The sequence below is a fragment of the Dreissena polymorpha genome, chromosome 11 (genome assembly GCF_020536995.1).
Source record: "Dreissena polymorpha isolate Duluth1 chromosome 11, UMN_Dpol_1.0, whole genome shotgun sequence".
Lineage (NCBI taxonomy): Eukaryota > Metazoa > Mollusca > Bivalvia > Myida > Dreissenidae > Dreissena > Dreissena polymorpha.
Genome location: NC_068365.1, coordinates 726,568 through 741,907, shown reverse-complemented (window position 1 = coordinate 741,907; position 15,340 = coordinate 726,568). Strand labels below are relative to the sequence as shown.

Here is a 15,340-nt window from a genome sequence, read left to right as displayed (position 1 = left end):
CCAATACCCATACATTACATATAGAATATAAGTAAATTTAAAGTTTATTAACATTATTGATTTCAATAAAATTTTGCATATTATAGTCCGATAAGATTATAAGTTTCTGCTACCGCATTTTTTTAAATAGCAATACAAATAAAAGTATGTAAAACAGGCAAATACATTTATAATTACGTTACTGCAATATTAATTTCGTAAATACTGTGTATGGTATTTGAGAAATTATATTTCGTTTATACGAAATAGTTTGAATTGTAACGACGAAATATTTTGAGTTTTGAAGGATATTTTTATGTTGATATTTAAAAAAAATCCTGTCTTAAAACGTAAATATATGAGACGCTTTAAATGACAATGGGTGAGGAGCTACCATGTCCAAAATAAAGTCACGCACGGTTTCGCGGAATTATAAGCGGACAATGTAGCTTCTACATGGACCGCATATAGCATAAGGCTCATTTCAGCGGCTTTATGCTACTTACGTGATTATATGTCTCCCTCCGATCTTTCCGTCCGTCCGACAATCATGATCCACGGAAGCCATGTTGGTGAAACTCGGTATGAGCATAGGTACCATATGAGAAAAATGCACGTTGTTCTGTTTGCTCGTCAGATTCTCATGAAGGCTTGTATGGATACATGAATACAACTTGTCTAACACCGTCGTCCGAGATGTATCTTGCCATAACTAAAAAGTAGGTTAGCTAGGTTGATTGAAATCTGTGTGGATAAAGGGTCGCATGGGGAATATGCACGTTATTTAATCATTTTCTTAAAAAAAACTGTTGCAATGGTTATAGAAATAAGTGAAAACTAAAATCTGATCATTTTCTTACGCAGACAACATTAACCCGGTAGGGGTGTGCTGTTTAGTCTTTAAAAAGCTCTTGTTCTCTATATTAATTAAAAATATTGTCCGTGTTGTAGCAAAAATTATACATGTTTAGCTGCGCTCACGGTAAACCGGACTTACAGTGTCCAAGATAAGCCTGTGCAGACCACATTAAGAGGATAAGCCTGTGCAGTCCACATTAAGAGGATAAGCCTGTGCAGTCCACATTAAGAGGATAAGCCTGTGCAGTCCACATTAAGAGGATAAGCCTGTGCAGTCCACATTAAGAGGATGTTCGCAAAGAAGAGACTTCCTTAACACGAGAAATACCATAAGAGATAAACGGTGTCGTCCATGATTAGCCTGTGCGAGAGGCGCAGACTTATCTGGGACGACGCTTTACGCACATGCATTAAATCCGGATTTCACAGGAGGATCGATTGTTGTTAATGATATCAGTCTTAATGTCAAACAATTAGACTTTGGCCATATCTAGCGTTCTTGCACCTGCAGGATAACAGCCAGCCCCTTGCTGACGCCTTGATATGAACACGAGACGTTTAAACGCTATAGCTACATGACAAGCGGAAGCATTTCATTGGACCCAAATAACTGCAAACTATTTGCAACAAACATGGTGTAGCAATGTGTCCCTTGTTTTAAACTTAAATTATGGACCCATGGAATTGCGCTTAAAGTACACGATGTGGAAGCTGTTCCTGTTGCCGCTACTAGCTGTTACTTTCTGTAGTGATATGGCGACTGGAAAAGGTAAACATTCATATTATTTATTTAAAAAAAAGTGATTTGGTTACTTGGTGTTTGCGAATTTTGTAGTCATTAGATTGTATAAGTCCTTTATCACCTGATGCAGCATTACGTGAGGACACGGATGGTGTCCCAGTTTTCCTTACTAATTTTCTTACGAGACTAACAAAAGATTGGACCAATATTGAAATATAGCTATTAGGTTTTTACTGCATGATCTTTAAGTTTGGTGTTGCCTTGTGCCGTGGGGCGGGGGGGGGGGGGGGCGGAGTAACCGAAAACATATTTTACTGACAGTATTGTTTTTTGTTTTGTTTTCAGTTCCGTTGTGGCTATCCTGCAATTCCATGACTAAAAAAAATCCAATACAACTTAATATCAGTTCTGTATTCAGCATTATCAGGGAAAATATGTCTACTGTTGTTTTGGAACTTGTAAACTGTTGCAACGTGACGGTACCGTCACTGCAAAGCTGCAGGTCATGTAACGATGGCAGAGTTGAGTGCGACCTTCTTTCCCATGAAAACTTGACATTGAATTTGGAAACATGCAATATTACATTTATGGACCTAATATGGTGTGAGCAAAGACCATTCAAGTCAACTGTCAGTACATCTCCCACTGCATCACAACCCGCAGAGACTAGTTTTCTTTTATCTGCAACGACATATTATCAAATAACAACCACACCGTCAACATCATTCGGTACTGTACTTGATACCACATCGACACCCGCATCAATATCGACACCCGCTTCAATATCGACACCCGCTTCAATATCGACATCCGCTTTGACATCGTCACTTGTCTTATCATCGACATCCGCTTCAACAGCGACATTCGCTTCAATATTGACACTCGCTTCAACATCGGCGATCGCGTCAATATTGACATTCGCTTCAACACCGACATTCGCTTCAACCAGTTCTAACGTACTCAGCCATAAAAATAGCACGGAGCCTACTTCAATTAAGAGCACACCAGTGTCAAGCACTGACAATTCCACAAATATCAGTAAGTTGACATTTTTTCAATTTTTATAATGATGACATTTGTATGCGTTATCTCAATATTGATAAAGACGTTCTAACTTCTTATTATATATGCGCATAATATACTTGGAGTAGTATTACTATCGAACTATTACTAATAGAAAGTACAGTATAATTTTAATTTAAATAACCGTTCTTGTTGCAGACGTCGAGAATTCCACTGCGCCTGCGCAAGAGTCACATTCGATGAAGAGTAAAATATTTTTATTTTTTTTAATTTCAGTAGTAATAAAGACGATTTCTTTCCATACTTCTTTTCTTCATTTTTAACAATAGGAGCACACATATACAGTACGAGCTGAAATCGATTAAACCAAGGTTATGTACATGTAATTAGAGTCGGAGATTCGGTTGTGTACCTTAAAAATACGAAACATGATGGAAGGCATCTATATAAAAGGCGGGAATTTGTATGCCTTGTTTCGATTAATATATATCTATTATAATAGCAATGATCACAAATAAACTTATTGTTGGAAGTCAGCATTAGTTCTAAATAACCTCGTTTGCGATTTTAACAGACTTAGATTATCATTATCAAATGAAACGAATTGTTATGGATTATCAAAGCATAGACAACTTATATACATGTTTATGAAATGCTTTAAATACGCGCGTAAAATACGAAACGAATACGTTCTGAACCGGAACGCTTCTAACGAAATTAAACGCCTGAGGAAAAAGTGCATACTATAAATGTGTAGCTTGATATGTCTACTTCTTTTAATAAGGCGTTTTCTCAGGTTTCAATCCGTCCCGTTACACCATGTTTCAGATCTGTACACGTTTTTGATTGTGGCTGGAGTTCTGTTCGTTCTCGTTATCCTTCTCGTCTGCTTCTTCTTCTGCAGGTACGTGTAATGTCTCACTGTTCTATGAAAATGGGGCTTAATGAATATGCGTTCAGTGTCGTTCCATATTAGCATGTTCAGTCCGTACAAGCTAATCCGGAACGTCATTTTCCTTCGTTATGGTACTATTTGCTGTTGAAAGGAATCCTCTTCTGAAACATATCATGTTTCAGCATTTTACAAACGTGTTCATCTTAGGTGATTTCTCAATTGTTGTACCAGCAGGGTAATTTGTGACGAAACTATGCGAAACATAACGAACATATAGTAACCCCAATTTTCGTAGAGCGATGCTAATAATTTTTAGTAATGGTTTCAGCTGATTTAAAATTACAATATAATAGACTGCAGCTTAGAAAGTAATGCAACTTCTGAATAAATAAACATTTGCTCATTTTAGTCTTTTAATTAGGAAAATCATAACATATTTTGGAATTCGACTATTGTATAGATTAATCTTGATCAAGGAAATGTTTGTTGAACATATATAAAACCTATGTCTAACATCGTCGTCATAATCTTGGGCGACACTTCACGAGCATGCATTAAACACCGTTGTCCCAGCACAAGGCTTATTTATGATATCTTTTGCAGAAAAACGCGCGAGAAGGCTTCGATAAGTCACGTGGACTATCCGTTGGAATACTGGCACGACCGCGAGTACATAGAGGGCGTGGTCGAGAAAAGCTACTGTCCCACTTCTGCCACCCTCGTCATCAACCCCGTATACGAGAACGGAAAGGGCAACCAGGCCGCCACGGCGCCAACGCAGCGGTACCGGAAGAAGGAAGACTCTCTAGATAGGCGATCAAACCAACAAAGGAAACCGTCTGACCACTTGAAAAGATCTAACGCCAATCGTCAGAGGTCCAATGGTTCGTCCGAGGGGCCGAGAAAAGCCAGGCGCGACCATGCCGAGAACTACGTAGCCACGGCTGCCGGCAGCAACTTCTACCAGTAAAGGACTTATTATTGATCTTTAATAGCGTATGGTCCTCGTTCTAGGAAAACTGTGCTTAATGCATTTGCGTAACGTTTTGTCCCAGAGAAGCCTTTGTGGGACGACACTTTCTGCCAACGCTGGATTTTCGTTAAGAAGAAACCTGCATACAAGCGGAAAGAATCGTCCCTGATTAGCCTGTGCGGACTACACAGGTTAATCTAGGACGAAACATTACGCATATGCATTAAGCTACTATTTCCCAGAACGTTGATCATTTACAGCATTTGTTTTTAAGTATTTGAACGTTATTATGATTATAAGCACTTAATCTTAATGTAACCTACGTACCGCAAAAATATAAACATACTATATAACTGTAAATGACATGTTCTGTTTACTTGCGATGCAGATACGACCAGCCTGCACGTGCTGAGCCGAGAACCAACTTGGACGATGACTCGACATACAACGAAGTCGACCTTGGAAACCCGGGGCCGGCAAACATTACCGGAAACGGTGGGACAAGTTCTTTCCGTCCGGCCTCCCGAGAAGGACGCCGGAAGCGGCGGGCCCCTAGAGGCCCAGGGTCCCGTCACAGTGACTGGGAGAGCGAAGGGGAACGCGCTGATCACGAGGTGTACGCCATCAGCTACAAGAACCGCCTCCAGAAGAACCTTGATGACTGGTCAGCGGAGGAGTCGGACGTGTGAACGGATGTGTACCGGATGTGTACCGGATATGTGACTGAATGTGTGACCGAACATGTTTCCGGACTTGTGACCGGAGGCATCGACTGGATTTTTGAATGAATGTGTGACCGGACGTGTGATTGGACGTGTGACTGAGTGCCGTAAACTAGTATGTGTTGTGCTCTGAAAGAATGCGGTTACATGCATGTGCGTGAAGTATTGTCTCAGATTAGCCTGTGCAGTCCGCACAGACTTATCTTAAACGACACTCTCCCCATTAACGGTATTTTTTGTTTCAATGAAGTATATTTTTAGCGAAATTCCAGTTTCGACGGAAAGTGTTTTCCCTGCTTAACGTTTGCGGAGTGCACTGGCTAATCTGGATCGACACTTTACCCACATGCATTTAGCCCAGTTTTTCGAGAACGTAACTTAACTGACCTATTAGCATATTCCGTTTAGTTTGAGTATGGACAAGGGCAAATATTACGTATAAGTGCTTTGAGAAAAAGTTCAGTTTGCATGTAACTTTTTTTAGTATGTATTTTTAAAATAAATTTCCTTTCATATGTTATGATTTTTCGGTTTTGTTTGATGTAATCTGTAATGTCATTATAATAATAAACGCGTGTTCTATCAAATGTTTTACGTGCTTTTTAAAACATTTTTATAAAGCTAAATATATAAGTTCTCATACTTGAACTACTTTTTAAGATAATTTCATTTTTAAACAAATTGATTAAATTCGTATGTAAAAATAATTATTTTGGAAGTGTACAAGTAAAGACATATATACGTTCATTATTTCTGTTCTAATGACAATTCTTGAAAATAACGCAAATGTCAAGTAATAGTTTCCGATCCAGATAAAATCACTTTTAATCTAAACTGGCCAACAGCAACAAGCCAGGTGCGTTTTGTGCTCAAACAACAATGAGTATGTGATATGGACCAACAATGCCTAAGATATATGGTGATATGACAAGGTTCCACCTGTCTGGTGACAGATCTGATGATAAAGACAACGAAAACAAAATTTGTTTGTTTTGAAAGTGTTGAAATTGACCTACAACGAGAGTCAACGATGTTCATATTACCATTTATTAAATTGGAATATTGCATTTAAAATATCATCATGAATAAGGGAGCTTTTTGTTTAACATTTAATCATGGAGTATGCTTTGTCACGAACTGTTTCCATTGTGTTGCTTTCATTCATAGGTAAGTAAGATGTTAAAAATTACTTACATAATATTATACATTTATATAAAATATACGTTGAAGTGATTGATAACAAATACATGTTAACCCATTTAAGCATAGCGTCTAGAAAAAAGGCCTTGGCAAACAGCGTAGACCCAGATGAGACGCCGCATGATCAGGGTCTGCGATGTTTGCTTAAAGGAATTTTCGTACGAAAGATTCTAAATATAGAAATAAATATACTATACATCCCTAATTTTGGAAATAAATTGATCCAATTTAGAAGGATGGGAGAGTCCACTAGGCATAAATGGGTTAAACGTGCATAATACACTGCGTCGTCTTACACTTGTCTCTATGGATTCATTCATTCGAAACCACATATATATGGTAACACGTATTTATATGTTTGTAAAAGTGACAGCGCAAGCCAATAGTCTTTGTCAACCAACAAACATTTCATACAATGTTGGTGAAAAAGTACCTCTGCTGGACATCTTAGCGGCGGAAGTGACGTCCCTAGATCAGCAATGTTTGAAGGAAGTTCGCATTCCAGGGGCCATCGAAACTCGCCTCGTTGTGGAAAGAGCTGAGTTTGGATCTAACCCAATTTTCATTTATGGCAAAAGTGGACAAGAACGTGAAAGATTGTTTGACGAAATAAATATTTTTAAAACATCATGCGACGACATCAGGGAACAGCGAGGGTTCGCTATCAAAACTAATGAAACAGACGTATTCAATGGTGTAAAATTATGTCTACAAATAATACCAGAAACTAGTAACAAAAATCTTGGTATTCACTACAACGGCGGTAGGATTGTAGTATATGTAATAGTCACTTTAGCTGAATGCCGAAACAACGATGTCAATTGTGCGCCTGTACGTTGTAAAAGGGAGTGCCAAGAAACTGCAAACGGATCTACATGTGTCTGTTGTAAGTATGCAGGGTTTTGGAGTACGAATATTAATAAGCTCGCTTTGAATATATAAAGAATGTCATCTTAATTGATTGATTGAGTTGTCAAGTTGATTTATTTAATAAGCATTATTGTTTTGTATACAGCTTTATTCCCGCCTCTTAAAACCACACAAGGTCCTACAACAAATGGCTATTCGCTGTCCTGGACACCCGAGGTAACAAAGGCAGCAACGGCCGCTGTAACCACGTCAGTACTTACAGTAACTGCAGGCCCCACGACCGGGTTAACAACGGAGTCATCAAGTACATTACCCACTTCACCTCAAGTGGCTAGCACTACAGCGTCTATCAATCGTCAACACATATCGATGCCAGGGACGACAACTGCTATTATATATGTAACTTCAAAAACAACTACTCAAAAAACGACAACAGCTGTTAAACACGTGACTCCAAAAACAACTCTTCAAGTCATAACTGCTGGTTCATATGTGACTCCAAGAGTATCAGAAGAAACAACAATCGCATCCAATCGCCCCTTTGGGAGTACTGTGCCAATAACGACCTCGTTGTCGACATCTGCCTATTCGACAATGGCGTCATCTACTATCACTGACGTCACAACACAAAATCTCACGGACGACGCGGCTGCAGTTAACCACAACTCTGAACAGGAAATATTTGGTAAGAACATATTGCATCGTATCTTTTTGTTAGTAAGAACACATTGCATTTTATGATAAAATAACGTAATAGCCATAACATTTTATATAATCGCTTCAGAATACACCGTCTTGGAACGGTAAATGCAGAGTACTGACGCGTTGGGGGGGGGGGGGGGGGGGGGGTTACCTGTTTTAAAGCTAACCGAAAGTCACTTTTACACCAGAATTAATCACAAACTTTTCGATTTTCTAACATTATCTCGATACAAGGTATTAATGTAGAACATAATGGAAACATGACTGCCAGACCGTGTGTGTGAATCGAATACTAAACACATATTTTACGTTTAAGATTGTCGTAAGTATTGATCATTCATTAAAACATAATACGATAGGTTTCAAATTGATTAGTATAAAACAAATATGGTCTATTTATAAAGGTGAAAACTGCCAAGTTAGCGATGTATTAAACAAAATTACCAAACAAACTAGGTGTAAGAAAGATCGCAAATATGTCTCATCATCTTAACAAAAAGTAGCTCTACTGCTTACAGTCTCTGACGAATAAAATATGACAACATTGAAGATATGAGTCTTTGGGAAAACGGGGCTTAATGCATGTGAGTAAAGTGTCGTTCAAGATTAGATATGCAGTCTGATAGGTCTAATCAGTGACAACACTTTTCGCCTTTATGGAATTTTTCGTTTACATGAAGTCTCTTCTTAGCGAAAATCCGGTATAAGCGGAAGGTTTGGTCCCATATTAGTCTGTGCAGTCCGCGCAATATATTCTGGGACGACTCTTAACGTCCATGCATTAGACCCGGTTTTCCCAGGATGCGGGTCATATGAACGGCGATACGTTCTAGTGCATCGACACGGCGACAGTCAAACTGACCATTTTTTAAAACCAAATATCTTCAAAAACAAAATCAGGAGAGAAATGCTTGTTCGTATCCATGACTTTCATCCAAGAACACCTTTACCAACCATACATTCGTAAAAAACTGGTATGAAAAGCCTTGGGACGGTCACACTTTGCCCAGAATTAATCACAAACCAAATGCGCCTTCTTAAACAATCTCAGTCAAATCCGCCTAATATACATACACTGAAAACACTTATGCCGTTGTGGCCTTTTTAATAATTTATACAATACATATTTGAACGAGTCCCTAAATGTTAATAATTAAATTTTGCACTGAATACTTAAATGTCGAAAAGCGATTAATGCAACTACACAAAGGTTGACAACGGTTTTCTTAGACCGCGAGTTAGAAAGTGTGGATTTTTTGCCTTATTGGAATCCATAATTCGACATTCTTGGTTATTCTTATTATATTGACGTTATTGTATCAGCGGTATTTAAATGATCATCTTATTATCGGCTTTCTATTGAACGCCTTCGCTGATTGGTGTGATAGGGGGAAGCCTGGTTGATTGTCGTTATTGCTAAAGATACCTCATACTGGCCGCTTTTTGGCAAAAATTTGCTTAATTAATGTGCGTAGAGTCTCGTCCCAGATTAGCCTGTCCTGTCCGCACAGGCTTATCAGGAACGAAACTTTCCGCGTGTAGGGTATTTTTCGTTTTAAGTATGTCACTTCCTAGCAAAAATCCAGTTATGGCAGAAAATTACGAACAGTTATGGCGGAAAATTACGAACAGTTATGGCGGAAAATTACGAACAGTTATGGCGAAAAATTACGAACAGTTATGGCGGAATATTACGAACAGTTATGGCGGAAAATTACGAACAGTTATGGCGGAAAATTACGAACAGTTATGATGGAAAATTAAGAACAGTTATGGCGGAAAATTAAGAACAGTTATGGCGGAAAATTACGAATTTGATAAGCCTGTGTGGAATTGCAAAGGTTAACCCATTAATGCCTAGTGGACTCTCCCATCCTTCTAAGTTGGATCAATTTATTTCCAAAATTAGGGATGTTTAGTACATTTATTTCTATATTTAGAACAATTCTTACAGAAATTCCTTTAAGCAAACAGCGTACACCCAGATGAGACGCCGCATCATGCGGCGTCTCATCTGGGTTAACGCTGTTTGCAATGTCCTTTTTTTCAGGACGCTAGGCATGAATGGGTTAATCTGAGAAGAAACTTAACGCTTATGCATTCAGCCAGGTTTTCACAGAGCCGTGCTTGCGGCCTATTGTTGCAGGTCTTCTGGAGGGTCTGTACGTTGTCGGCGCCGGCATCGTCGTCTTACTAGCGCTCACGTTGGCCGTCTGTATTGTGTAAGTGTATTCGAAACCAGTTGTGTGAACACATTGGCCGTCTGTATTGTGTAAGTGTATACTTACCCAGTTGTGTGAACACGCTGGTCGTCGGTATTGTGTAAGTGTATACGTACCCAGTTGTGTGAACACGCTGGTCGTCTGTATTATGTAAGTGTATACTTACCTAGTTGTGTGAACACGCTGGTCGCCTGTATTGTGTAAGTGTATACGTACCCAGTTGTGTGAACACATTGGCCGTCTGTATTGTGTAAGTGTATACGTACTAAGGTGTGTGAACACATTGTCCGTCTGTATTGTGCCAGTGTATACGTACCCAGTTGTGTGAACACATTGGCCGTCTTTATTGCGTAAGTTTATACGTACCCAGTTGTGTGAACACATTGGCCGTCTGTATTGTGTAAGTGTATACGTACCTAGTTGTGAGAACACATTGTCCGTCTGTATTGTGTCAGTGTATACGTATCCAGTTGTGTGAACACATTGGCCGTCTGCATTGTGTAAGTGTATACGTACTCAGTTGTGTGAAAGCATTGGTCGTCTTTATTGTGTAAGTGTATACGTACCCAGTTGTGTGAACACATTGTCCATCTGTATTGTGTCAGTGTATACGTTCCCAGTTGTGTGAACACATTGGCCGTCTGTATTGTGTAAGTGTATACGTATCCAGGTGTACACAATCAGTATAGAATGTAATGCAATTTTAATTTGAGTTGTTTATATGTTGTGTATGTGATGTTCTGAATCTTCCATAGATAGTTTTTAAATAAGAATTAAGAGAATGCCTTTGTATTTCATGAGAATTGTTTTAAGATGTTATACACTTTAAACTTATGTTTTAATGTTTCGGGGAAACGTTATGGACATGTAATTAAAACAGTTGTTTTCCTTACAAAAAATTCATTTGACCTTAAAAAGATTCTCTTTTAAGGCAATGCACTAGGGTATTTTCTAAGACGTTACTCTGCTTTAGCTTAGATAATTATATATCCCACATGTTTTTTTTCCCCAAAATATTCTGACAATAAAAAATATTGCATAGTAATTGATACAGATTTTTGTAGTCAGATTTTTCTAATTTATTAGATAAAATGTGTCAAAGAAAGATTCAAAATACAACCTCTTGGTAAATATATTCTACAGATTGTGTCATATAGATATTATTTTACAACAGTTAATAGAACCAAATAGACACGAGATATTCAGGTGCCACGCATACGCTTAAAGTGACATTTCCACATGTTTTGGCATGTTTTGATGCGTGTCTCTAAATGCTTTAAATTGATCATTGTAAACATCGTAACTAAATAATTAAATTATAAAACAAAAATAAAATTAAAGAAAGAAAAGAAGTAATCCACACCTGGGATCAAACCACTGACCCTAAGTGCAAAAGACAAGCGCTTAAACTACTCGGCGATCCGTTCTGACATATTACTATATGTATTTTACACTGTATGTAAGCAATCATCGTAATAGCATAAAATATACCAGTAACAACAGAACTTTCCAAATTACACAATCGTTTCGCGTTTTTAACTCTCTATCATTTACAGGTTTGTAAATCGGTAAATATGCATATAATGCATATTTTAGAGCTTGGTAAATGTTCCATATTACTGTGTCATTGCAAACACACACACACACACACACACACACACACACACACACACACACACACACACACACACACACACACACACACACACACACACACACACACACACACACACACACACACACACACACACACACACACACACACACACACACACACACACACACCACACACACACACACACACACACACACACACACACACACACACACACACACACACACACACACACACACACACACACACACACACACACACACACACACACACACACACACACACACACACACACACACACACACACACACACACACACACACACACACACACACACACACACACACACACACACACACACACACACACACACACACACACACACACACACACACACACACACACACACACACACACACACACACACACACACACACACACACACACACACACACACCATTACAGCAACGAAATTTTGCAAATCTGAAACATTTTTGTTCAATTGTGCTAATTTATTAAACGTGAAAAGGTCCCTTTAATATTCCATGTACGTGATCAACGATTCCGTGTGTATTCAATACCCATATATTAATATACTCAACCATTTGGCGCCATAGTTCAAACATATACAGGTTCAGATTTCTTTTGTCGCATCCATTACTGTCAGAATTCGAACCTCACAACGAAACACGCACGCGAATTGTGTCAGTTTAATTGATTAAAGACCAAATACATTTACCCAGAGTTCCTTCTTTAAAGTGTTTTTTAAGACATTTGAGGTATTTGTATATATACCAGAAGACTTATAAGAAAAGCCAGCTGTCGAAGGAAACGTGTATTTCATATTTAGAAGGATATTATGGTATGTCACGTACACCTTCGAATATGTTCAAATGCAAAGAAATATTGATTGATAAAATTTCTATCCTAAAACTCTTAACTGTTTGATTTATTTTCTATATTGACTTTAATACAGTATTCGTCGTTAAACTATCCAATCAACACTTTAAAAATCCCGATTCTCGGCGCAGCATAGTAAATTATGAGCCTCGTTTTGAAAAAACTGGGCTTAATGCGTGTGAGTAAAGTGTCAACCCCGATTAGACAGGGACGACACTTTCCGCGTTATGGTATACCTTATTTCGTTTAATGGAAGTCTCGTCTCAGCGAAAATTCAGTCTATGCGGAAATTGTCTTCTCTGATAAGCCTGTGAGGACTGCACAGGCTAATCTGGAATGACCCCACGCTCATGCATAAAGCCCGGGTTTCCCAGAGAGAGGTTCATAATTGCTCTTTATCGGCATGTGTTAATTTAAGCACCCTAAAATACAACATCTAACGTAAGTGACTTAAATTGTTTGTCGCTTTCTAGACGCCGCCGCCAACACCGCTGCTTCCATCTTCCTCTTTCCGGGACCATATCAGGCTCGAGCGACGGTGGTGCGCTCGCCTGGAGGGAAAACTGGCTCGTGCGGTACCATGACAACAAAAGTGACAGAGTGGCTGATTATGATAACGACTTCCGGTTGATCCACGGTAAATTCCACCACAGCTCGAACCCGGAGTTGCACCACATACACATTGACCCGTATACAGGTGGTGACGAAGAGGACGAGGAGAACGCCTACGATAACCCGTGGCCCTTGATCAGACTGGATTCCGATTTCATGGAGAAAACTAAACGTCTTGAACGCGAGATGAGCTCTACATGCCTCAGTGATGACTCGCCGCGATTTGTGAACGAAAACGAAACTGTGAATAATCAGGAACCCAAACAGGCAAATAACACAGAAAACAACATCCACACTGATGCAGATAACAGTAAAATTGGGGAAGGAGAAGTTGAAAGGACTCTCGATAAGAAGTACAGCGTGATCAGGGTTCAACGCTCCAGCTCTAAGACCAATCGATACTCTACGATGCCGCAACACAAAACTTCAACACAATCAAACGGGGAAACTTCCGGGCACGAGACCATGGCCGTGGATCGAAAGACGCGACAAAAGCACACTCGAACATCGTCCAGCTTTTCAAGCCAGTGTAGCGCAGACGTCGAAGATTTCGTAAAGACAGCAGTGACTAACATTGAAGCGGCCATTGACACGGAAAATATAACGGGTACAATCGACATCGAGTCAAGCAACTCAGTTGAAGGTACAAATAATCCGAAAGGTTGGAAAGTCAGTGCAATATATGCGATTGTCCGCGGCAACACCAACGATGGGAAGTCAAGTCAGAACACACGATCGGCAACGCGGCGTTCAGCGAGCACGAGATCTAATGGTTCACCTGTCAGGGGACTGTCATACCACGCTATCGCGGACCAGAACACGACTAAAATGCCTGGAAAACCCCACCATAATGCAACCAAAGACCAAACCGACCAGTCTACCCTTGATACGAAGCCTATTTCTAGTATAACGTCGAAGATTGCCAAACCGAAAGATAACGAGATGTCAGGAAGCCAAACTGGAAAGCTCACAGGGAGTCAAACTCAACAGCTAACACGCACACCGGAAGTGGATCAGGTCGAGTCACGTGACAATCATGTTACCTCCGCTGTGGTTTCAAACAGTCCTATAACAGAACCTTACAGAGTGAGACGCGACCAAGCGTCCGGTACAGTACAATTTAGAAAATAAGTTCGTTTAAAGACATATGGCAAAAATCGAACGAAACAGCGAATATTGCTACATTTATATCGGAATAAGCTGAATATTTGCAGACAACTAAAACGCAATGCGTGTCTCGCATATGCTGTTATTTTGTGGAAAAGCGACAGATTTTTGTTACATGAGCGTGTATTTCTTATTATTAAGGATGCATTAAATAAACAAAGTGCTAATTTATTTTGTCATAAAATGTTTTAGGAGATTATTGTTAGTTGAAATAATAAACCTACTATAATTAAAAGTAGCAAAAGGCGTTGTAAAATTTAATATGTACAAATAGTATATGATTGTAATGAAGTTTTAACTGCTGAGTCAGCTATAGTGTATGTATTAACATTGTTAGACATTTATATTCAACTTGCAAATCAATAGTTCACATGTTAATAAATTAATTCACGAACAAAACATTTTTCACATATTAATAAATTAATTCACAAACACAATATATTTTCAATAGAAGCGCGGCGTATTTGTGTGACATTTTAATAAAATGTTAATTAGATAAGAAAATAAATCTCCAAGATTTATCTTCATCAAATACTGAAGTAAAACAAGAAATGTTTGAGTTGATGTTTCATGAAGAGTTTTAACAGAAGAGTGCATTTACATCAAACGCACATAGTCTACACAGTCTACACAGTCTACACAGTCTTAGGATGCCGCGTTCTGAGAAAACGGGGTTTAATACATGTGCGTAAAGTGTCGTCTTAGATTAGCCTGTGCAGTCCGCAGAGCCTTATCAGGAAATACGCTTTTCGATTTTATGGAATTTTTCGTTTAAGTGAAGTCTCTTCCACCCGAAAATCCTGTTGAGGTGGAAAGAGTCGTCCCTGATAAGCACAGGCTAATCTGGGAAGACACTTTAT

At 39.0% G+C, this 15,340-nt stretch overlaps 2 protein-coding genes across 2 annotated transcripts; both read left to right on the top strand.

The window, feature by feature from the left end:
* The first annotated feature begins 1,928 nt into the window (after positions 1-1,928).
* Positions 1,929-5,763, top strand: LOC127851184 (uncharacterized). The gene is made up of 5 exons (XM_052384811.1): positions 1,929-2,617; positions 2,801-2,848; positions 3,431-3,506; positions 4,101-4,463; positions 4,859-5,763. Exons 1-5 carry the CDS (start codon positions 1,951-1,953, stop codon positions 5,157-5,159), a joined length of 1,455 nt encoding a protein of 484 aa, XP_052240771.1. The 5' UTR covers positions 1,929-1,950; the 3' UTR covers positions 5,160-5,763.
* Positions 5,764-6,209: 446 nt separating this feature from the next.
* LOC127851182 (uncharacterized) lies at positions 6,210-14,651 on the top strand. Its single transcript, XM_052384809.1, has 5 exons — positions 6,210-6,359; positions 6,760-7,278; positions 7,408-7,947; positions 10,111-10,186; positions 13,175-14,651. Exons 1-5 carry the CDS (start codon positions 6,308-6,310, stop codon positions 14,442-14,444), a joined length of 2,457 nt encoding a protein of 818 aa, XP_052240769.1. The 5' UTR covers positions 6,210-6,307; the 3' UTR covers positions 14,445-14,651.
* Positions 14,652-15,340: the final 689 nt, after the last annotated feature.

Excerpts from the sequence above, each read along its gene's own strand:
- LOC127851184 (XM_052384811.1), top strand. The coding sequence starts at position 1,951 with ATGACTAAAAAAAATCCAATACAACTTAATATCAGTTCTGTATTCAGC. Across the intron at positions 2,618-2,800 it reads TGACAATTCCACAAATATCA|ACGTCGAGAATTCCACTGCG; the intron begins GTAAGTTGACAT and ends TTCTTGTTGCAG. Across the intron at positions 2,849-3,430 it reads AGAGTCACATTCGATGAAGA|ATCTGTACACGTTTTTGATT; the intron begins GTAAAATATTTT and ends ACCATGTTTCAG.
- LOC127851182 (XM_052384809.1), top strand. The coding sequence starts at position 6,308 with ATGGAGTATGCTTTGTCACGAACTGTTTCCATTGTGTTGCTTTCATTC. Across the intron at positions 7,279-7,407 it reads CGGATCTACATGTGTCTGTT|CTTTATTCCCGCCTCTTAAA; the intron begins GTAAGTATGCAG and ends TTTTGTATACAG. Across the intron at positions 7,948-10,110 it reads CTCTGAACAGGAAATATTTG|GTCTTCTGGAGGGTCTGTAC; the intron begins GTAAGAACATAT and ends CTATTGTTGCAG.